This window comes from Netta rufina (assembly GCF_964035555.1).
Source record: "Netta rufina genome assembly, chromosome: 1".
Classification (NCBI taxonomy): Eukaryota; Metazoa; Chordata; class Aves; order Anseriformes; family Anatidae; genus Netta; species Netta rufina.
Window position 1 is genome coordinate 30,425,598 of NC_140123.1, and position 23,446 is coordinate 30,449,043.

A 23,446-nucleotide genomic window follows, 5' to 3' on the forward strand; every position below is an offset into this window, starting at 1 on the left:
TGGGGAGATAATGGGGGAAGTTGGGGAGATAATGGGGAAATTGGGAGATAATGGGGGATGGGGAATTGGGGGAGATAAGGGAATGGGGAGATAATGGAGAATGGGGGAGATAATGTGGAGATAATGGGGGAGATAATGGGGAATGGGGGAGATGGGGGAGATTGGGGAATGGGGGAATTGGGGGAGATAATGGGGAAATGGGGGAGATTGGGGAATGGGGGAGAAAATGGAGGATGGGGAGATAATGGGGAAATGGGGGAGATTGGGGAAAATGGGGAATTGGGGGAGATAATGGGAAAATGGGGGAGATAACAAGGAACTGGTGGAGTTGGGGGAGATTGAGGAATGGGGGAATTGGGAGAGATAATGGGGAAATGGGGAAGATAATGGGGGAATGGGGGAGATGGGGAAATTGGGAAAATGGGGAATTGGGGGAGATAATGGGGAAATGGGGAGATAATGAGGAATGGGGGAGATAGTGGGGGAATGGGGGAGATGGGGAAACGGGGGAGATAATGGGGAATGGGGAAAATTGGGGAGATAATGGGGAAATGGGGGAGACTGGGGAATGGGGGAGATTGGGGAATGGGGGGAGATAATGGGGAATGGGGGGAGATAATGGGGAATGGGGGAGGTAATGGGGGAACGGGGGAGGTAACGGGGAAATTGGGGAGATAATGGGGAAATGAGGGAAATAATGGGGAAATGGGGGAGATAATGGGGAATGGGGGGATAATGGGGAAATGGGATAGATGGGGGAATTGGGGAAATGGGGAATTGGGTGAGATAATGGGGAAATGGGGAGATAGTGGGGGAATGGGGGAGATATAGAATGGGGGAGATAATGGGGAATGGGGGAGATGGGGAAACGGGGGAGATAATGGGGAATGGGGAAAATTGGGGAGATAATGGGGAGATGGGGGAGATTGGGGAGATAATGGGGAATGGGGGAGGTGATGGTGGAATGGGGGAGATGGGGGAGATTGAGGAATGGAGATAATGGGGAATTAAGGGAAATGGGGGAGATGGGGAGATAGCGGAGATTGAGGAATGGGGGAAATGGGGAAATGGGATACATGGGGAAATAGGGGAGATGAGGAACTGGGGGAGATGGGGGAATGGAGAAATAGGGAAGATGGGGAAATGGGGAATTGGGGAAATGGCGGAGATGGGGAAATTGGGGAGATGGAGGCATGGGAGAAACGGGGAATTGGGGAAAAGGGGGAGTTAGGTGAAATGGGGGAGATGGGGAAATTGGGAAGTGGGGGAGATGGGCAAATGGGGGAGATAATGGTGAAATAGGGGAGATGAGGAAGTTGTGAAGATGGGGGAATGGGGGAAATTAGGAAGCGGGGGACATGGGCAAATGGGGCAGATGGGGTAACGGGGGAGATAATGGGAAATAGGGGAGATGGAGAAATGGGGAAGTGGTGAACTGGGGGAGATGAGGAAATGGGGGAGACGGGCACAGCCAGCTGAACATGGTGCACAATGGCCTGAGGGAATTGGGGCTGTTGAGCCTGGAGAGGAGCCAGCTCCTCACAACCCTTGGGGGCATCCCACCCGGCCCCATCAACTTGCGTACCCCTAAGTGGAGTAAGAGGTCCCCAACCATTTCCTCGTGGGCTCTGAGGGCTTCATTCTGCTCCCTGTCCCCACCTGCCAGCCCCGGGGCTGAGTACCTGGAGAACAACCAAAGGCCGAGACAAAAAGTACCTCAGCCTTTTCTCATCTCTCGTCACCAAGTTCCCCCCACACCCAATAAAGGATGGAGATTCTCCTCAGACCTCCTTTTTTACGTATTTATACAAATATTTTTTATTGTCTTTAGCAGCAGCAGCCAGATGGAGCTCCAGCTGGGCTTCGGCCCTTCTAATTTTGTCTCTGCACAGCCTCACGACATCTTCGTAGTCCTCCTGAGTGACCCACCCCTTCCAAAGGTCACAGACCCTCTTCTTCTTCCCAAACTTTCTGTTCAGCCAGGCTGGTCATCTTCCAAGACGGCTCATCTTTCAGCAGATGGGGACAAATCCTAAAAGCATAGGAGCAGGCTTTCTTGAAGAGCACCCAGCCTTCCTGGCCTCCTTTGCCCTTCATTCAGGACTCCACCAACAGGCCAGGACTCCTTAACAGGCCACAATCTGCCCTCCAGAAGTTTTATAACCCCAATCCTTACTTCTCCAAGACTTGAAAACACTTAATTCAAGATCACTGTGCCCAAGACGGCCTCCAACCTTCCCATTACCAAGTCCTTCTCTATTTATGAGCAAAAGTTCATCACTGCCTACCTGAAAAATCAATAATGGGGAATAATCCAAGAGCCAATTCTTTTATTTATTCCCCAGAGGCTCTTTTTGGAGATCTGCTCCTTTGGGGTCTCTGTTCTGTTGTTTTTGAGGGGCTCTTTTTGGTGGGGGATGTGCCTTTTTTTGGTCCTTTTATTTTTTTTGAGGGGCTGCCCTATTTTGTTTGGATTCTACCTATTTTTGAGGGGTTCTTTTTTGAGTGCTGCCCTTTGTTGGAAAGAGTTTTTCCCTTTTTTTGGGGGGAGGGCTCTTTTTTGAGGGGACTGCCCTTTTTGGGTCTTTTCTTTTTTTTCTGAGAAGGAGCTCTTTCTGCATGGCCGCCTTCTTTTTTATTATTATTATTAGTCTTTAATTTTTAAGCAGGTCTTTTGGGGGAGTGCCCTTTTATTTTTTTCAGTTAGGGCACTTTTTTTTTCTTTCTTTCTTTCGTTGTTTTTTTTTTGGTTGTTTTTGAGTTTTTTTTGGGGGAGGGGGCAGCCTTTTTTGGGGGGGGGGGGCTGGGCCTTTTTTCTTTCATTAGGTTAGGTTTCTGGATTTTTATTTATTTATTTATTTATGACTGTTGATGGTGGTCTAGCCTTTTGGAGGTTAGGGTTTGGGGAGATTTTGTTGGTCCTTCCATTTTTCAGGTGGGATATTTTTGGGTGTCTTCCGTCAGGGTCCCAGCCATTTGGGGGTTGAGTTTTTCTGAGGGGAACTATTTTTTGGTTGAGTCTTTTGGGGGATTCATTTTTTGATGCACATTTTTGATTGTCTTTTTTTTTGATGCAATTATTCTGTTGTTTCAGTTTTTTCTTGCCTTTTTTTTTTTTTTTTTTTTTCCCTGCAGGGGAACCAGTCTTTTTTTGTTAAGATTTTTTGGCAGATTTGTCAGATTTTTTGTTTTTTCTTTTCCAGGATGGGTCAAAATCTTTTTTTTTTTTTTTTGTTAGTTGTTGGTGTTGCTTTTTTTGTTTGTTTGTTTTTACTTCTTTAAGTAATGAAAGCAGTCTTTCTTGGACTTACCTTTGTTCTTTTCGCATTGGCACCTACATTAATTGGCCTGAACTGCTCAATCCAGAACTTACTTTCTTTTTTTTCCACCTTTGTAACTGCCCATCACAGTTATACATCAAAGCAGTTCTTCCCAACACCAGAAATGTCCTCCTAGGACAGGCAGATGAGCATGGGCTTGTCTGAACTTCATTCCTAATTCAAGTTTACATACGAATATGTTCAAAAACCACTTACTCTGAAAACCAAGAACGATACAGTGGAAAAAGCTCTCCTCATGCCACGCACAACCGAGAGCTGTAGCAACCCCACCTGCCAGTGAAGCTGGTTTATTTTCAGCAAGTTCAGCAGAACTTGCAACACAGGTAATCTATAAAATCAGAAGCAGATTTTGTATTGCTGCAGGTAAAATGGAAGGCTGTAAAGACATCGCATGGCACTTGCAGTTAAATAAGAACTGAACTATTGCAGTCGAATATTGTACTCTTCTGAAAACAGTAAAAGCCCGATGCTTTGGTAGTACCTATCCTCCTGTAGAAAAATAAAAATTGTTTTCAACCTCTGACACTTATAAAACACTGTGCATCTGGGTCTCGACAGCGAAAGTCACATTAGGGATCTTCACATTCAGGAATACTTCAAGAGCTGGAAAGGAATACCATCCCATTTGGCTCAGTCTAGAAAATAGTGCACGTCATCCACTTCATCATGTGAGCAAGCCAATGGTACAGGAGCCTCGACATCACTTCTGGGAGACTGGCCACAGTCCTGTGATGACCTCTTCCTTTGGTCATGATCTCAGGCAGGAAGAAGAGAAGATACTCGAGATAACTTACAAGTTGCTCTACATTCAAACAGCGTGGTAGAAGAATGCAGTGCAGGCTTCAGTACGTCACAAGTCTAGTTTCTTCAGCTGTTCGTATGTCAGGAAGAACTGAACCCATTATTAAGGAAAACTTTTGCATTCACTCAGTGCAAAATGGTTATTTCATTACTAAAGGACGGCAGCATACGTGCTGGAACATGGAAACTTCCTTCTAGTTCCCTCCTTTGTAGTAGTGCTGGTTGATCATTTTTGTCATGCAGTTCTATGCGGAGTAATTCAACCTGCTTCAGAGCAATGCAGTAAAAGGAATGCTTCAAGCCAACTCAGCCCTATTTCTACAGATCTTCAAGAGGGAACTGAGGAGGCAGGGGACCCCTCTGAGAGCCCTCAGACTCTTTACTTGGCTTTAAGTAGCTTTGCTCACAGGAAGAGCATGGTGGCATGGTTACCAGGAACTCATTTGGCAGGGCTCTGACCACTTGACCGTTAAAGCACAACTAGACAAACTTGTGTTAGGCCAAGATAAATGGAAGGCTGCCTACAGCTTCCTCAGGTCCAGAAACAACCCCCCTTCCCAACTCATTAATTTCAAACTAAGCTCCAAATTAAGGAAATGGACAGGTAGGAAATTGAGGGAGTAAGTGTAAAGGGGTTTTCAGGATCTTATAAGATTCGCTGTGTAACATCACGTAGGCAATCTGACTGGAAGCAGTTGACTAAGGAAATGGGCAACTAGATGATTTTCCATTAATAAAAAATGATGCTGACATGACACCTTTCATACAAAGCTTTGGAACTGTCTGTCAACGCATGCTGTTGTATGACTCGTTTCATCTCTTTTGAACGCCTTTTAAAAGGATACAATGATATTCCAAGGACCAAGTCTTAGCCAGTTTGGCCAAAACCCTTTATAGAGAGCAAAAAAGCCCTCATTCTTCCAGGTCTGAAAAAATATAAAATAAAAATAAACAAAGCCACATAAACAACAAGAACACATTTACAGAACTCTACTAGTGAGAGAAATCCAGACATCATGTCAGCTACAGGGAATCCACAATACTGAATGATGGCTTAGTGCTGTAATCTTGATTTGCTTTCATTTTTAGGGAAACTTAGAACAATTTCAACTTCCACACCAGAATTATTGCTTGGGCACCAGTTTCTACTTAAGCTGATAAATGAGCTACTTACTTGTAACAAGCAATCCAGAGTGCCCTTGTAGTTTGAGTGTGCCCCATTTTGTTGGCTTCTCTCATTCATCATGCGTGTCCTCACAACATCAACTGGGTTGGATGCAAGGGCTCCAGCCAGCCCACACGTAAAACTGGAGCTAATAAAAGAAGGTTTTAATAAAAGGTTCACCTACTACGTTTAAAGAAGCACAAGAATCACTCCACCCCCCCCCAAAAAAAAAAGTGCAGCAATGAGTGTTTTTAATGCTTAAAAATTACATCAGCTAATAGATATGGAAAGCAATTTTCATTTACTATAATACAGAATTTTGAACCTTTGAGAAAGGTTAAATTCAAATCCTAAATAAAATTAGCTTCCACATTATGGGCTATTTGAAGTGTTATTGCACTAAGGTGTACAAACACATTTCAACTGATAAAATAGAATTGGATTGGTGAATACCTATTTTCTCAGAAGAGAAAAATCTGAAGTTTCATTCCACATAACGACTACTAACCAAAGGAGAGTGATGCAAGCAGCTTTCATTATAAGAACTTACAGGAAGTGAGTATACACTGTGTCTCCCATATAGCCAGACATGATTAGGTGCTTCTTGGTAAGGTCATACACCGGCAGTTCCACTCCAACAACAATAGCAGCTCTCTGTGCTGTCAGGGACACCCCCTGGAGGAGGGAAAAAAAAAAAAAAAGTATAGCTTACATTCATGCACCAGCAGACAAGCCTAGCTTCTCTACTACAAAACAGCACACAACAAATAGATTTACAACACTGTATGCTCACATAGCACTAAGTAGTGCAAGTCTTAGACATATGTGCTCAAAAATACAGATACAAATTAATAGCTAAATCATGTGCCCACATTGAATGTTAATTCCAGTTCCTTTATGCTGCTCCATCTCTGCTTAACCTCCAAATTTGTACATCAATTGTCAACTAAGACCTCAACAGCCAGGTGGTAGCAGCTCCCCTTAACACTACCTAAAAAACTGACAAGGTGATGAACATGAACAGAGAAGCAACACAGAGATGATGAAACTTTTGCAAAATCTTTTCTATTTTCCAGCTGTTTCACAACAATCGTCCATTCTTACAGCCTTCACTTACTGTAATTGCTGACAGTAATCAGCAGAACAACCTACAAGACTGAGTACACAAATTCCTGAGCTCCAGCAGATGTTCATTAGTATCTTCACTTCCAAATATTCCAAATGTCTGTGTGTTGTTTTGTTTGTTTGTTTGTTTTTAGTTTTGTTTTGGCGTTTTTTTTTTTTTTTTAATAAAAAGAGCAGAGCATACAGATTGAGATGTGTTTTACAGAGCATTCTTTAACTAATGCTAGAGCCAGTCACCCTAACTTTTTTTTTTTAAAATAAGACTGGACTAATTCTTGAATACAATACTTGCAGCAACACTGTTAAAATGCACCGAGACGCCAGCAGTGAAGTAGTCCTCACAAACTACACACTTCTTAGCTACTGACTTACCCATATTTTGTTAGAGAATACTGTAGAAATATATGAAATTCACCTGAGTAAGATAAAAAAGTAGTTCAAAAAACTTGCCTTCCATAATCCTTTAGTGCCTTCTGTTTGGTAGATCTGTATAAAGTTGCCCATCATTCCTCCTTGAATCACACTACCCTGGGCTTGCATTCTGATCTGAGATTATTTGAAAGAGAAAAGAAATGCTTTTCAAGCAGAAGACCAGTAACAGTTTAATACAATTTTACAAACATGGTAAGTTATAATCTTTGAAATAGTAAAGTCAATTTCTCTGCATACAAGGTAATAGCTGACATTACCATTGCCATGATGCAATCTCTGCAAGTACCTTCACCATCTAAATGCAGCTGCTAATTTTGAATCACTATGGGGTGCAGTTTTTAGCTGCATTAAGTCACTTCTATTTCTGTACTTGCACACTACGCCATTTAGATTAGACTGACAGCTGGGTTCTGCAGGATATCCTTTACAGTGTTCTCACAAGAGCACCTTAAAATGAAAGGTTAAAAAGATTAAGATTTCAGCTACTAGGAGCCATGTTCTTCAACCCTGTGGATTTCTGAGAATGTCCTTTGGACACTGGCACGGTAACAACCAAATACAAGTTTGGTGACAACCAAGTTCTTGTATCACAGAACATCCTGAGTTGGAAGGAACCCACAAGGATAATCACGTCCAACACTTGGCTCCACACAGAACCATCCAGAAATCAAACCTGGGGAGTCTGTGCCCAGCCACCCTCTGGGTGCAGACCCTTTCCCTAACCCCCAGCCTGACCCTCCCCTGTCCCAGCTCCATGCCGTTCCCTCGGGTCCTGTCGCTGTCCCCAGAGAGCAGAGCTCAGCGCCTGCCCCTCCGCTCCCCTCGTGAGGGAGCTGCAGGCCGCCATGAGGCCTCCCCTCAGCCTGCTCTGCTCGGGGCTGAGCAAACCCAGGGACATCAGCCCTTCCTCATACACCTTGCCCTCCAGACCCTTCACCACATTTATAGCCCTCCTTTGGGCACCCTCTAACAGCTCTGCCTCATTTAGGATCATCCACAAGCTGGTTATTTAGAAATGCCTCTAAATAACCACACTAGCCCCATGAAGGATTTAGTTCAGTTTTTAGTGGTTTTAGAAGAATATCTTCAAAACTACTACCTGAAGAATTGCCTTAATTTTTCATTAGAGGCATCCATTAACTCAAATGCTATAGCTTTGTAATTTAAATACCAACAACGCCTTAAGGTACACAGAAAAGAAGTCCTCGACCATCTACCATTAAGTTACCAGGTTCTAAAGAGGTGATGCTTTCACAAATTCACTTCTGAGTGAATGATGTTGGAGCGCTATTTCCACAGGACACTGGATTGCAAAGCCTCTAAGAGAAACAACTTTTCCTACAGGATTTCAGGAATAATATAGCACAACAGCACTCACATGATGAAACTCTTACCTCTGAATTGATGCTTACCTATTTTGCACTCTAGAATTTTTTATTATTTTTTTTAATGTTACCAAGCATCAACCCATACAGATAAAAGACACAGGAGAGCTTCCACACGAACACTACAGCATGAAAATTAGAGTCATCTTACATGACTCTCTCCCCAGCCCACTCCCAAGAAAAAATATGCATTGAGCTACCTCCCCAACCATTAGTTTCTCAGTGCATACTTCCAAATAATGCGTGTGGATCTGAAGGAGGTTCAAAGAATTAACAGCCTTACTTATTTTTTTGAAGATATAAGAGACTATAACTATTGGTGCTACAAAACAGTAAATCTTGTATTCATCAACTTCTGTATTTCCTCAATTAAAAGACAGAAGAAACTAAGGACAAAATCTACAGAATGCATAATTACCTTTAAGACATCTGTAGGGTTGGCAATAGATGATGAAATTACTCCCGAAAGAATGCCACATAGAACATTTATCATCAGGGTTTCATCTATTCCAAAAACAAGAAAAAGGGATTAGCTGCAGATTTACAAAGTTTAAGATGCATCCGGGCAGGATGATGCCACCTCTACTTTAACCAGAAAGAGCGCTGACTACAAAAGCCTTAAAATCAGCACTGCCACTTCCCTGCTGGCTCACTTTGTTCTAAATGGCACAAGGAATGTCTTCTTAGAAGACCTCTTCAAACTTCTACAGTAAAACTGCAAATGGTAAACAACCAGCTTCAAGTAAAACAGTCCTCAATTAAACTGGAAGAAAAAAGCACCCACCTTCTGGACGCTCAACAAACATTCTTTTTAAGCTCTGGTAAGTGCCTATTTTTATAGTTCCGTATGAAGCTTGCCGTAGCATTGCAGGTGCAATCCTGTAAAAATAGGTAATGATAATATTTATGCTCAAAATTGAAAAAAGACTGATTAGCAAACTACTTTTTTTTTTTTTTTAAGCAGGGGACTGAACACAAGACATCTATTAAAGGTTTGTTCATTTAAATCTATACTTTAAACTCACTGCAGACAAAGCAAGGTGGTTTTTTTTGTTTGTTTGTTTTTTAAATAAAGACTGTAAGAACATAAACGAACTCTGGAAGGATTGCGGTTAGGGCATACCTCAACCTGGGATCTCTAAAATAGCTGGCAAACTTGTCCCAGACAGCTGCAAAGTACACCTTTCCCCCCCCCATCTTACATCTTCTAAAGAGAAGCATGCACACTGATATACGTGCAAAGCAGAAAAAAGTAAATTAACAAAGGTTAAGGCCATTTTTCTCCAGCTGCATGATTGAACCACTATAGTAGCATTGTATAGATGGAAAAACCGTGGCATTATTGTACAGAAGAACTTTATGCTTCACTATATTATTTCTCAAGTCAACCTACTTTTCTTTAGAAACATCAAGTGCTGTTGCAGAGTGGAAAGTCTTAAGTAATCTAAGCTTGGGCTTTCCACTTGCACACTGAGGAGAACATTGCATTTTCTCTAAATACCTGTCAATCTGAAACCCATGAGCTTAACCACTATGGGTTTATAATCAGCAATAAAGCGTTCAGAAGCTAATACTACAAGTCAGTTTGTTTTACCCAGAGTATAAGGCCTTCAGTCCTTCTTCTCTGCATATTCTGACCAGTGCGTGCATCATTCCACGGTAGCGGATCTCTTTATATTTAGCATCATTAACTTGACCTTGAACCTGCAGACGTGTTTTAGTCAGATCAATTGGGAAAGTACCTTAAAGAGAGAAATTTAGAGAAAGTTAAGCAAGGACTTACCTAACCAAAGGAGACAAAGAACATGTCCTAAGAAACTGCAGCTTTTATTAAATACCAGAATATATAAAAACAGTCCCGAAAAGAAAAGCATACAGTCTCTTACCAGGTCATTGTTAAAGCAGTTCATTCTACATCACCCTGTTTCTCCTAGACAGCTTGTCAGAGGCCATGCCTGCTTCCTATCCAATTGTTGTGTTCACTATGTTTACAGGCAACATGACAAGCTTATCTACTCTAGCAAAACAAAAGCTGTGCATACTTATGACCAGATCTGTACACACCAAATAATAGAATCCAAAGACAAAGGTCACGTTAAAACAAGACAGGTATATGAATTTACAGACCGAAGTTTTAAAATTTTAACAAAATTCTGAGCAACTCATCGCACAGCATTAAAGCAACACTCCTGTGTTGTACCCTAAAAAACACCTTATAATACTGTGTCATTAATAGCTTGGGAACCAAGCTTACATTAAAAGCACCCATCTCAGTTAAGGAAATCATGTAGACAGCTCCAGAAATGCTTACCGCATTCTGCAGTGATTGATGCTAAACCTCCATAGAGAAAGGGCTTCCAGTTCAGTGCTGACATTATTGACTCTTCTTTCTGTGAAAGAAAGCAAGGATTTAAAGCTTCTACAAATAAAACTAGCATTACATGAATGTATATGCTAACATTTAATAAAGTGCTGTGCCTTGTCCTCTTATGATGGACCTTCCAAACATGCTAAGGTTAGAAATGTTTAATTAATACCTTTGACGATCACAAGACAATAACACTTAAAGGCATCTGAGTTCAAATCTGTCTCCACTGAGTATTTGGACAACCATTACCCCCATCATACAGGAGGAAAGCAGTCTGTCCCTCGGGCAGGATTTCAAGGAGTACTGCAGCAAAGCACCTCCAGTGGTTCTCACCAAGCCGAACTAGTTTGACTACATCTGACATCAAATGGCATTTGAACACGGTCACCATTAAACTTCTCTCCCCTTTTTCCCGATGTTATCAACATTAGCATGACCTGGTAGGCTTAGACAGAAGATATGAAGGCATTTTGCTTCTGCTAAGGCCTGTTTCTGCTATCAGCTTACAGGGTTCCTTCTTGCTAATGTTATCAGGAAGCAGTGCAAAACCAGGCAGAAAGATGAACTTGCTTTGGGCCACTTCCTCCCTCTAGACATGCTGCTAATCCAGCGTGCAAATGAAGTTAGCACGAGCTGCAGGTACCGAAGGTAGATGAGTGGTTACTGCAGCCCTGGTTTTCCTTTTCTCATCTTTCCTTCACGAGGAAGTTACCTGGGTCTTCTCTCTTCTGACACGACACACCAAAAGAGGCACAAAGGAACTCAAACCATAGAAGTCCAAACAAATACTCTGCCACCAAGCCCAGGGTAATCCAGCTTACTCCTCAGGCCTCTGCAATGCACACCGCTGATGTAAAAATGAAATACAAGCAAGGAAGGGCACCCACTATTTTGTCAGAAACAGTTCAGAGATGAACCACCAGCACCTCAGCATGAAAGGGCCACAGCCACAGGAATGCACGACACGGTGCCAGAGAAGGAGCAAATCCAGCTCCAAGTTCCTCACAGCCCCCTGTCCTGCCATCAGGATCAGAGGATCTTTGTTTCATTAAAACAAAACCAAGTTTTGCTTCCCCACTACCAGCCACAGACACAACCTTCGCTTTAAGGCTGCACTGCCAAAATTAAAGACAGCAGTTAACTTCCCCCCACCCTCAACACATCAGGACAAATTTTTTACTTACAACAGATATAATTTAACTGATATAAAGCCAAAATATAGCCCGACTTCTGCCTGCATCGTACTTCAACCTGCCCAAGCAATGAAGGCTCCTCAGTTTCTGTGTCAGCCCACTGGAATCACACAACACAGAAGCGTGCAAGCCCCGCCAAATAAGATTTAATTTACACACTAACTGACTCACTAACACACTGACTCACTAACGCTGTCTTTAGTCCTGATACACATATAGGATACCGACCCCAAAAACCCCACAGTGTGCTGCTCCCTTGACAGAGCCGAGACCCTACAGACTGCTGTCAAGCCCCGTGCCCCTGAGGGGCTCCCCGCACCACTCTCCTCTCCTCCAATTTGGGATTATTTCAGCCTCTCAGCCCTTCGCCCAGCAGTATGGGAAGGAATTAAAGCAGAGAGCAGAGCTTATCTCGAGACACACGACCAAACAGACAGATATCACCGAGCCCTATTGCTGCAGCTCTCTCATCTTCCCAATTCTTGCTCGTTCAGTCTGAATTTCTTCCCGGCACTGCTCAGAAACGTACTAAGCCTCTCCAAAATATCCACGTCTGATGCATCAATGGCGAAGTACCTAAGCGTCCTCTCAGCCTCCAAACGCAGCGGATTCTTCGGTTTTTCCCACAAAAAATAAAAATAAAAATAAAAATAAATGCGCGGCTCAAGGAGTCACTCTTAGCCCCCCGAGGAAGAGCTGAGGTGCCGAGGGCGGTGTTGCCGTTCCCAGCAGGCTGGGAACGGGGAAATTCCCCCACACAGCCTCTGCCAAAGCCGCCGGGTCGGTGATTAAAAGACACGAAGAGGTGGAAAAAAAAAACCCAAAGCTCGTGCTCCGGCCGCCCTCACGCTGCGGCTGCCCCGCCAGCGGGCGGCCTCTGGAGGCTGCCGCCCGCCCCAAGCCGTGCCCCCTTCCCCGCCTCCCGGGGACAGCAGGAGGGGGACATTAAAGGGGCCATGTGGGGCAGGCTGCCCTGTGAGAGACCTGTCCCCATCCCCTGCCTCTCCTCAGGGCCTCCAGAGGAGGATCCTGCCCGTAGGATCCCCCCCGCCCCGTGCTGGGGTGGCCCTGAGGGAGCTGGGGTTGGGGGCACCACACGGAGCGGTAGGGTGCTGTGTTCAGACTTTGCAGGCTGCTGCCTCCTTTTAAGAAAGGCTTGGCTTCCAGTTTGACCTTAATTTGTCCCTGGGGTTTCAGTCAGCTCCTTCTGCAGACAGCCGGTTTTTATTATGTCGAATATGTGAAGCGGGTCCTGCTCAGGCACTCAGGCATTGCAGCTTGCACCTGGCCGCGTTTCTTAAGTTCCCATTAATACTCACCCACGTAATTCCAGATAAAAGGGAATTAAGGCCACCTCGTGTTGCTTTCACCGACTTTTGGATGGGTCCTCTGAATCACCTCTTTCCCTGCCTTTTCAGCCCAGTTTGTGCTACGAAGTATGTAATGCCTTTATCAGCTGCCAGCAGAACGATCTTGGCGAGCTGCCTCGAGCCTGACATCAGGGCCATATCAGCAGTTGACTTTGGTGCTCAGCATCTCTTCACATGGCTCTGCACGATCCCTGTGTGCCACTGGTCACCCGCTCTTACAGTGCTTTTGTCCAAAAGCCAGCTCTTTTCTGCAGGACTGTATAGGTGTTACGGTTTGACCCATTGGTTCCCGTTTCCCAGGCCCCTAGCCTTACTGCTCCCGGTTTTCCTCACACATTTTTATGTTTCTTTTTCAATCATAATCGTAACCATTAGTCAGATAACTCATTTGCTTTGCTCATGTCACGTTGGCTGCATGGTGAAAGCAAACCTGGCACATGGAAGTGCTCCCTGCCCTGCCACAGCATTCCCACTTTTTGACTGAGAAGGAATTAATCTGGCCTTTAGTCATACAGCAAATGACTTTGTTGGGAAAATATATATTTTTTTTATGTGTTATTGGCATACGTAAAAATATATAATGTTAAATAGCCTGGTGTTCTGCTCCAGCTTCTCACGTATGTCATGCAGGCATACCATGGATGCCATCTTACAGTTTCTGACATAGTGACAGAGCTCAAGGAGAAAGGAAAGTGAAAGCAGGAATAGCAGTAAATGCTATTTCACAGCCTTTTTATTAATACATATTGATGACCTGATTTGAGCTCTTGCATTGGCAGGAGCCAAAAGTCCTTATCTTGTCCTGTTTTTGTGGATATAACGGGAATGTGTTAACTCACTTTTAATGTGCAGAGGGTGAAGGAACTGAGGCTAGTTCTGGGCTTTCAGTGGAAGAGGTCATACAGCATGAGTTCCCAGCAAGGCAATTCTAGTAAACGCAAACCTGTAATCCAGACAAAATTTTCTGAAAGTGTTGCAATCATCCAGCAGGTCCTAGGAGATTGATTTCTCTTCAGTTTGGAGACTCCCTGCAGGGATAATAATTCCTGTGTATGTCACAGGGTTGGATTTGATGGTATTTGAATGAGCAAATGAAAAGGTGTTAAAGATTATCTAATAGGAAGGTGTGACAGAAGGTCTACTCGCTACTATCCAGTGCTTTCCAACTCCAGCGGGCGATCTGAGAAATGCTGCTGTCCTCTGACTGTTTGTCAAATAAAGATCAATCACAATTGCTTCACGGAAGCTTTTGTCCAGCACGGCACCGCAGCTGAACAGGTAGCAGCTGGACGAAATGCTGCCAACTTGAATGTCAGCAGATGTAATAGAAAGGAAAGCAAACACGTTTCTGTGCCCTACGAAAAGCCAGGCATCACATGGTGTCAGATCCCGGCCCAGCCTTTTGCACAAGAGGAGATGATCTAATGTTGAACGAAGGACAGAGGAGTCGGTGCTACGCCACAAAACACGTGGCACAAATGGTGTGTTTTCTGCCACTTTTTACCCCTTTCTTGGCAGCACTCAGTATTTGGGAATAGGAAGCAACTGCTGGGTGAAATACATTTCTTGACAGTCCTGTGAAAGCAGGGTTGCAGCTGAAGTAATTCTGCAAAAACAGAAATAACTACTCGTATAAGACAATAGACAGAAAGATGTGGGGGCAGATGACCCCAAGCCAAGCCCATCCCAGTACCGGATTTAGGCTGCAGAAACGCATATGGAGGAAAACTTCAACCTTTCAGTGCTGTTACTGAACTTTAAAGGGTACAAAAGAACCTCACTATCCTTCTTCAGCCATTATTCCCAGACACAGTCCTGACCCTATGCTCATACCAGAGATGGCTCTGGTCTGATACGTGAGCAGATGCAGCTCCCTAAGTTTATGCACCCCTCAGCAACATAGCCTTTTGCCAGCTGATGGACCTGAATTGCCTTGAAATTGGCACCGGAGCCAGTGTAACAGAAGCAGCAGGAGTGCATGACCTGCACTGAGTTCACCCTTTTTGGAAGCATCTCGCTATTAAGACTGACTCAGCAGCTCACAGGACTTAGCTGCAGGTGCCTGGCAGAGAACAAAAAAAAAAAAAAAGGAAAAAGTTTGAGGGGCTGCAGTGTGCATCCTGCCTTTAAAGCCATGTCCTGATACCTCTGGCCTCCTGGCTGGGCAGGAGGTGGCATTAACCACCAGACTTCATGCAGTGCCTAACATTTTCCGACCATCTTCAAGGTGAGAGCAGTGACTGCAAACAAGACAGAGCCAGCTTGGAGCCTGTAGGCTACCAGCTGGAGCAGGTTTAAAACCTCAGGTAAAGTCTTTGGATAGTGCAAATGAAGGCTGTGTCAGGAGATATGAGGGGAACAGGCATGCATGAATTGTGCAGGAGCTTTCAGTGGTGTTAGACTCTCAAAAGAGTAGATGCTTTGCATAAAGGAAAAGAATAAGGGATCTTTTGAAAACAGGTAAGCTGCAAGATCTGCAAAAGGTGGCATGAGTATCAAGGTTTTTAGGTAGTTTGCTCCAGAGGAAAGCACTACTGGTGAAAGCTACTTCTTTTGCAGTCTGAGAGCCAAAATACAGCAAGGAAAGTGGCTGGAGGCTGAGCTGGACATCTTAGAGGAGCTCCTGAGGGACCTTAGAGGGCCACAGCACCATGCAGACACGCCTCAGGAGACCCAGCACAGCCACCCTTCAGGCTGCAGAACTTAGCAATAGGTTATGTGTTTCCTCCTGGATTGGAGATAAACTTAGAGGATTTGCAATATTTGTAAATTTTAAGGGAAAGTAGCCCAGCTCTTGTAGTTTGATACATTAGGGTTTTTATACGGTTCCAAAAGATGTATATCCACGGCTTTTATTATTTTGTATCTTAAATTGCAATCTCTACCTGAGAGGCAGGTAGATAGATGCAGGTAGTGCACAGTATAGATGGTCTTATCCTCTCCGTACTGTCTGGCACATAGCACAGGCATTAAAATGGTTTGGTTAAAGAGTAGGTGGTGGGGAAAAGCTTCAGTGGGGTGCAGATTCCTGCAGCTCCATCTGGTTTATCTGAACAGAGCTCGTTCAATTAGCTCAGCAAGTCTCTAATCAGCAAAAAAGATCTTTGTTTAAGCCCTGCCTGCGTCACCACCGCGGAAGGATACGGCTCGCAGACCGAGCTGCCCTCTCATCTGACCATGCCACGCATTCCTATGTGCCAGCCTTTTCTGATCTAAATGCTAACACCCCTACATTCAAAGGGTGTCGAGTAGCAGGTTAGTTGTGCCTGAAAAGATTTACAAGCTCAGTCAGACACTGCCTTCTGGATCGCCGCCCAGAAATGGTTCAAAGAGCTTACTTAAAACATCATAGCTCCTGCAGCAGCACTGTGATTCCCTATGGAGGGTAATAAAAGGCAGCAGCAAGACCTCCAAAACTTCCTTTACATGCTGCAAGAGGACAGCATTAGCACCTCGGCACGCTGGCATCAGTGCAGCACTTCTCGTGGCAGCAGAAATCTGAATTGGGGCTCTTACAATCAAAGCCCTTCTGTCTGTGCCACGGGTTTTTGTTTTGGTGTCTCGCCTTAGAAACAACGAGAGCATTTGGCATCCTCGTGAACAACATTCTTGGTCAAAAGTTAACTCAGAAAGCTGGGCTGAATAGCTTCTTTCCTTCCTGAGTCTTCTAAACCCACTGCAAAACGCATGAGCTGTCTGGAAAACAATTGTCCGGGCAGGCCACAACATTTTTTCTCCCATCCCGTGCTCTCTCACAATAGTTTTAGCAATGGAGCACATTTGCCAGGTTTGAAGGTTTTTTTACCATTTGCTGGCCAGTGGTGATGGGATCGGGCCCTCAGCCTTCTCGCTGTCGTTTGCTGCTTTCTCCTTTTTTTTCCCACTTCATCAGCATCAAACGCACTGCAACAACAGGCAACGTAAATGCTAACGAACAAAAGGCTCATTAAACGTACCTAGTTTTAGCTGATCTCTCTTAGCCTTGTGAGGAGCGTACTGCAAGAACACCTGGCAAGTCAGAGCTTTCATTATAATAAACGTTTCTTAATAATTTCTTAATAATCAGGCAGGAAGCTGATTATTATTTTGTGAAGTTCTCAGGGCAGAAGTTTTGGGAGTGAAAACAGGGAAAGCTTTTTGCCCGGATGCTAACCACCACTCATCCCAAACCAAGGATATTCAAATACTATTTTAGAAATGGTAATGTTAAAATATTTCACGTGCACTGACACTTCAGCAGCTGCTGCAGAAGACGGAGATGAATTTTTAGGGCAGCTGCCCCTCCCTCGCGTACACTCAGCCTGAAGCCACGCTGCTGCACCACCGCTGAGTCCTGCGCTGTAAATCCGGGGACGTAGGCTCAAACACAGCCCACAGAGGGTTTGCTCTGTGGATTCTAGTTGGGGTTTGGCTGTTTGATGGCAGAGCCTGGCCAGTTGTATTCATGCTAGTGCATTGGTCCACGTGGGCTCCTGTATGTCTCCATCCTCAAATCTTCTGGAGCATTCCCTGAGATGTTCCTCGCCGCTGAACGCCACGTTCCCAGACACTGATACTCTCCACCCCACTCCCCAACCTACTTCACACTCGAAGAGGTGCTTCCAGACATGAACTTTAAAAGGCACAGCCTCCAAAGGGCAGCCAGGAGATCCATGGGACAGGTAAAAATAAACAATCAGCCCTCTCTTTAAGGACTGCATCTCTCTCCTGCTGCCTGTGTTTTCAGCCCAGATTTGCATCTTTGAACTTTTCCCCGCGTAGCACATGACAGAGCGAGTTTGTGCCAGGTTCCAAAACCGGCTCCCAGAGACCTCTCCCGACCACAGGCAGGAGCCAGTGCAAGCGCCGTGACCTTACGGTGGGTCACTCCGTGCTGGCACATTAAAAAGTAAGCCTTTTGCTTTCTGCCTCACGTCTGTGTAACTACATTAATAGATCCACGTCTGGGTGACTGCAAGCAGCGTAAAGAGAAGTAAATACAGCGCCTACAAAATAAAAGTGTGAGCATGAGATAACTGCAACGAGTTGTGCAAGTTAAAGCTGTTTTCATGCTTGTAGGGAATGCACCAGATCCCGTAGCAAATGGAGCGTGACTTTTGGTAATGTAGTGCTGGGTTTTGTATCAGCTGTACATTAATCCCACATGTTTTTAGCACAAACCTTGTCTACGAAATACAAACTCATTCCACATTTAAGCCATTCAATGTATTAATTAAAAATAACAGTGGCAATAATGGTGATGCATCAACCAACATGTTGTGACAACTGGGATCAAACAGAGTAAAAATTCAGACCTTTTGCTCAGCTTAAAAATGCCCAAATACACTACCTTGCGGAAGAAGCATAGAAAAACAAGCAGGAAATCATAAAAGGACCTTAATATTTCCACTGTATCACACACCAGACGAAAACAAAACACATCTCCTCAGCATTCCTTCTCTCAGGCTTCTACTGGATACTTGCATTAAAAGATTGAAGTCTTCAAAAGATTAAAAGATCGAAGACTTCAAAACCCTGACCATGACTGAGATTTCAGGAATAGTGCAAAGAGGCTGGAGCAGCGCCCACTGCTCTTCACATTTCTGCACCTGGGCATGGATGAAGGAGGAGCGTCTGACACGCTTGGCAGTGCTCAGCCTTCTGCCTCGAGGCTTTAGGGAGATCTCATCCGATACACGGCGCCTCTGAGCTGCCAGCAGTGAGTCTTCAGGGCACTGTGTGGTCAAAGCTGCTGCCCACGGGCACATTTGATGAATAAAGGGACTGAAACCAAAAGAAGGAAGGGCAGATTCAGTGCCAAGAGCAAGATCCAAACAGCACAAGAAGCCCCTACCACCTCCAAGTAGAGGAAAATTACTTTAATTCCTAACTACAGATTTACGAGCCCCCAGAAAGCAGCTCCAGCAGGGCTGAGACGTGGGACTTCCCAGCTGGCAGCCCAAAACCCAGCCCTCTTTTCAGCCTTCTCTTTCAGGATTAACCTTTTGAATGTTAGTTATGCAAGGCCACATGCCACACTGTGAAAACACCGCAGCTCTCTGAAGGTTTAACTCCTGCAACAGCACCCCTGATAAATTTCATCACGGTAGCAGTTCACGTTCTTGTTATCCTTGAATAACTGTGATCTTTGCATTTTTGTTTCCCTGCCTATGGAAAAATGTAATAATTGGTCACAACTGTGTTAAACCAAAGTAGAGGCTGTGAATGAATAAGCAGGTGAGGTCAGTGTGCCTGCTGGCTGCCATGGTTGTTTTCAGGCACAGGGAATATCAGCGGAAATCAGGGAAGTGATGAAGAACTTTCATGGCCCTTCACTTTCACGGAGTCACAGCATCATCCAGGTTGGAAGAGACCCCCAAGATCATCGAGTCCAACCTCTGACCTGACACTAACAAGTCCCCACTAAACCATATCACTCAGCTCTACATCTAAACGTCTTTTAAAGACCTCCAGGGATGGTGACTCCACCACTTCCCTGGGCAGCCCACTCCAATGCCTCACAACCCTCTCGGTAAAGAAGTTCTTCCTAACATCCAACCTCTCAGTGAAGGACAATCAAAAGATGCAGTCTTTGGGGGGGTGCTTTTCATGTGAAACCCTAAAATAAATAAATAAATAAAATAAAAATCACTGGCTGTGTACAGGCAGCTGTGTCAGTACTGCCACGTGGCACCAGGAGCGGTCAGGTCGTTCCAGTGGAGAAGCTGACCCTGAGGGAGGTTGCTTCTATTTAAGTGGAAGATGCATGAGAAAAAAATACGAAATGGTGTTTTTTGTGTTCAGCAGCAGAGGAACCAACAGAGAATTTTTTTTTTTTTTTTTTTTTTTTCTGCCAGTATCTCTTATATGAAGCATGTGAGCGCAGGCCTTGGCTAACAGCCAAGAGTCTCTAAATAGCGCTGACCACCAGCGGGGGGATCCAAAGGAGCAGATAACAAACAGATTAGCGGGAAGAAAACCAGCCCTCGTTCCCGTGCCATCACTCTGAAGAGCCTGGCCATGACTCAAGCCCTTTGCCTTGCCACGGAGGAGCTCTTCTGAGTCTGAAAGCAGAGCAGGTCTGGTGCTCCTGGGGTCGACCACAGCTCCGGGCAGCACCGTCCTGTGTGCCTGCAGTGCCCACCGTCACCAAAAGCAGCCCTGCTGATCCTCTCTGGGATGTTAAGCACGAAACCTAAATGCACCAAAAAGACGATGGGAATAATTTACATGCATCTGATGTGCGGCACGCTGCATCTGGTGTGTGCTTTCCATATTCATGCCGTTCCTGGTGGAGAAGCGCTTGCTTTGTGCTCGAAGAGCGTACGCCCCCGGGCCTCTCTTTTCTCCCGTATATATTAATTATTTCAACGGGATTTCTTCCTGCTTCCCTGTCCCTGCAGAGCGACGATGATTTGTCCTATCAGCCCTCGCAGTGGGTGGATAAACATTACTGGCCTCATTTCACGCATGGGGAATCCGAGGCAGAGGGGCGATGTGCTGGCTGCAGGCACGGGGCCGAGCGGCTGTGGGCACCGGTTTGGGTACACGGGGATGGCTTTGTGGCCTCCCAAGGGTATGCTCTGCTGAGCTTTTCGAAACTGAAGGACAGCATAAGCTTTTAGGAAAAAGAGAGGAAAATAAAAAACAAAACACGGGAGCTACCACGTGCAGCACGGCCCCAGCGGGTTTCATTTACAGCAGAGAAATGCGTGTGCTGAGTTTGGGTATGGATACATGTTTTTTCTACCTCTGGTGGACCACATTTTACCTGCACACACGTAAATGTATGTGGGGTGAGGTGTGCGTGTGTGTCAGGATGGTCCAGGTGGGGAGTGTAAAAGAAAACAGGGGTAGACGATATTAGGGAGGAACTCAAAAATAATCCAGTCGGAGGGGGCCTGTGGCTGCCCAAAAGTCTGTGAAGGATTGCTATGATTTCTTGGCAGGGCTCAAACAAAGCAGCCTGACCTCACGGCACCCCTGCAATCCTTCGCTTGCCCAGGGATATCCAACACCGCCTTGGCCGGGCTCTCGGCCACTTTAATTAAACAGCAAGGAAGCTGGCGGCGGCCGGTGCACCTGACACGCAGGAGGGCTTGCTTGCTCCCTCAAATGTCAGAAGCAGGTCAGAGCTGTGAGACAGCAAAAGCAGCCGATGGAAAGTCCTCAGGGCAGCCGCCAACGTGGTCAGCATAGCTGGGAGCTGGCGAGGCAGAGCGGCAGAGATGTCCCCCCCTCACCTCAGTGCGGCCCCGCAGCTCGCCGAGGGTGATCTCAGGCCACGCAGGCGGCCAGAGACGATTCCCTGCGCTTCTCATGTCCTTATTCTCCCTCATCCTTGCCTCCCTCATCCTCTTTGCTGCTACTTTACAGTGGTAGCATTTATCGGGGTCCTTGTAGGCCGTAATTCAGTGGCCTCTGTAGGCCCCAGGCCTTAACTCTCCATGGAAGAGCTCCGTGACTCTCTGTAATTGCTTTTGCAATAACCACAGCGCCCGGGAGCAGTAGTTTCCACAGCATAACCACACCCTGGGTGAAGGTGACCTTCTTCTGGCTGGTCTGAGCCTGTCGCCTCACAATCCTCTCCATGTTCCCGCAGCTCCTCTATGCAGAAGCAGCGAATAACAGCCCTTTGTAACTTTCTCCATGCCACTTTTAATTTCAAGGACCCCCATCACACCCCTTTTAAAAGGTGTTATGCCCTGTTCTAGTTGATTATTTTACTCCTTGCCTCTCTTCTGGTACTGTTACGACCTTCATCGCACCCTTTTTGACATAGGGAAGCCAGATCTCCACATACCATTTGATATGTGAGCACACAACCTGTGTGTGCATATATAAATGAATATACATATATATAAATTTACTCTGTGTACAAGATTTTTATACGTAAAACTTCTTGGTAGAAGCACATGGGATGTCCTCTCTACCTGCAGTATCATGACCCTGAAGATGGGCTTCCATGTGCCCGTGGGCCCAGAGAAGGAACCAAACAGTGGGGGACATCCTGGTCCATCCTGTGGCAAAGTGCTGACAAAAAATACAGCAAATTTTCAGGTAAATATGGAAACTGTGCAGACGTGTCCAGGCTGGCTGAGCTCCATCAGGATCTGAGCATCAGACAGAAGCCTAAATCCACTTCAGGATCCAGCCTGTATCTCCAACACTAGCAGCGGAATGGGAGGACCCAGCTCCCAGCCCGTTTTCCAGTGGATGTTTGTGCTGTAGAGCATGGAAATTTCCATCATCAGGAGACCTGAAAAACCATGTAGACAAACATCTCTCCAGAGTGGTGCATGTCTGACTAATCCCCCTAAAGCAAGAAGACTGCCCAATTGACCCTCTCAAGGTCTCTTCCTCCCCCAGCCTGGACGTGCATGAGATTATCTCACAGATAAACAGATAAACCCTTGTTTTGTTAGAGCACATCTGTGGGGGACAGTTTGCAAAGAGCTTCTTCTGCCATCCTTCCATAAACATTTCCCATTTCATAATGTCTCTGTGGCTTTCTAAAACAATATAAACCAGAACAAACCCAAATCTCTCAGAAGTTGGGCAATATCTCCTAACCCTCAGACGTATCCTTTTTCATTCAGGTCCCCTTTTGATTTTAACAGGGCATGGGAATAGAGAACACAAAAAAAATCCTTATCAGAAAATAATAAATAATAAATCTGTCTTGAGATTTGGCACTGAAAACAACAGCAGGTTTGTTTTTGCAGTTGACAAGCATCAAGAACTCAAGTTATTGGACTGAAGTTTAAGAAGCTGCTTTCCAAAACACAGTCTTTGAGTCCCCTTCCCTGCTTTCCTCTATACTATTTTAAAGTGGAAAGACCTAAAAGTTAATCTACCCTTTTACTTATAATGCACCTTTATTTATTTATTTATTTTTAATATTATTGATTGCCTGCTGGCGAATTCACTGTCGGAATTTTAGGAACAACACCAACAACATGTTAGAGACTCTAAAGATTATTTTTCTACTGACGAATCCTCCTAGCGCTCACACCTCATAACAATGAATGAATTAAAATTTCGCAGAACTCAATTCCAGGTTTGAAAACACCTGTGGAGCAAATTCCATTTCATTAAATCACAACCTGGTGATTTTAACAGGGCAGAACTAGCCCCTCCAATGGTTAAAAGCTCGATAGACCCCATGAGGACACTAATTATCTGGGGAGACTGCTATTTGTGCGCAGCATCCACCTGGCCAGGAGCCCAGAGAGGTGGCACCAGTCACTGGCCCAAGATTAAATTCTTCTTACTTTGGTCCTGGGG

The 23,446-nt window shown here is 45.1% G+C and overlaps 1 protein-coding gene across 2 annotated transcripts; it reads right to left on the reverse strand.

Annotated features, from left to right (window-relative positions):
• Window positions 1-1,791: 1,791 nt before the first annotated feature.
• Window positions 1,792-13,226, reverse strand: SLC25A30 (solute carrier family 25 member 30). 2 transcript variants are annotated; one of them, XM_084306169.1, is made up of 10 exons: window positions 13,130-13,226; window positions 10,561-10,639; window positions 9,844-9,991; window positions 9,034-9,128; window positions 8,668-8,753; window positions 6,883-6,978; window positions 5,858-5,982; window positions 5,317-5,455; window positions 4,988-5,068; window positions 1,792-4,233 (listed from the first exon to the last, which is right to left on the reverse strand). In XM_084306169.1, the coding sequence occupies exons 2-10, from the start codon at window positions 10,622-10,624 to the stop codon at window positions 4,192-4,194; spliced, it is 876 nt and encodes a 291-aa protein (XP_084162295.1). In that variant the 5' UTR covers window positions 10,625-10,639; window positions 13,130-13,226; the 3' UTR covers window positions 1,792-4,191. The 2 variants fall into 2 exon arrangements, with proteins under 2 accessions (XP_084162295.1, XP_084162294.1); XM_084306168.1 differs by lacking the exon at window positions 13,130-13,226 and adding an exon at window positions 12,387-12,552.
• Between the last annotated feature and the right edge of the window lie 10,220 nt (window positions 13,227-23,446).

Coding starts and splice junctions, on each gene's coding strand:
- SLC25A30 (XM_084306169.1), bottom strand. CDS start 10,624: ATGTCAGCACTGAACTGGAAGCCCTTTCTCTATGGAGGTTTAGCATCA. Junction 9,992..10,560: donor ATCAATCACTGCAGAATGCG/GTAAGCATTTCT, acceptor TCTCTCTTTAAG/GTACTTTCCCAATTGATCTG. Junction 8,754..9,033: donor GTTTGTTGAGCGTCCAGAAG/GTGGGTGCTTTT, acceptor TTTTTGGAATAG/ATGAAACCCTGATGATAAAT.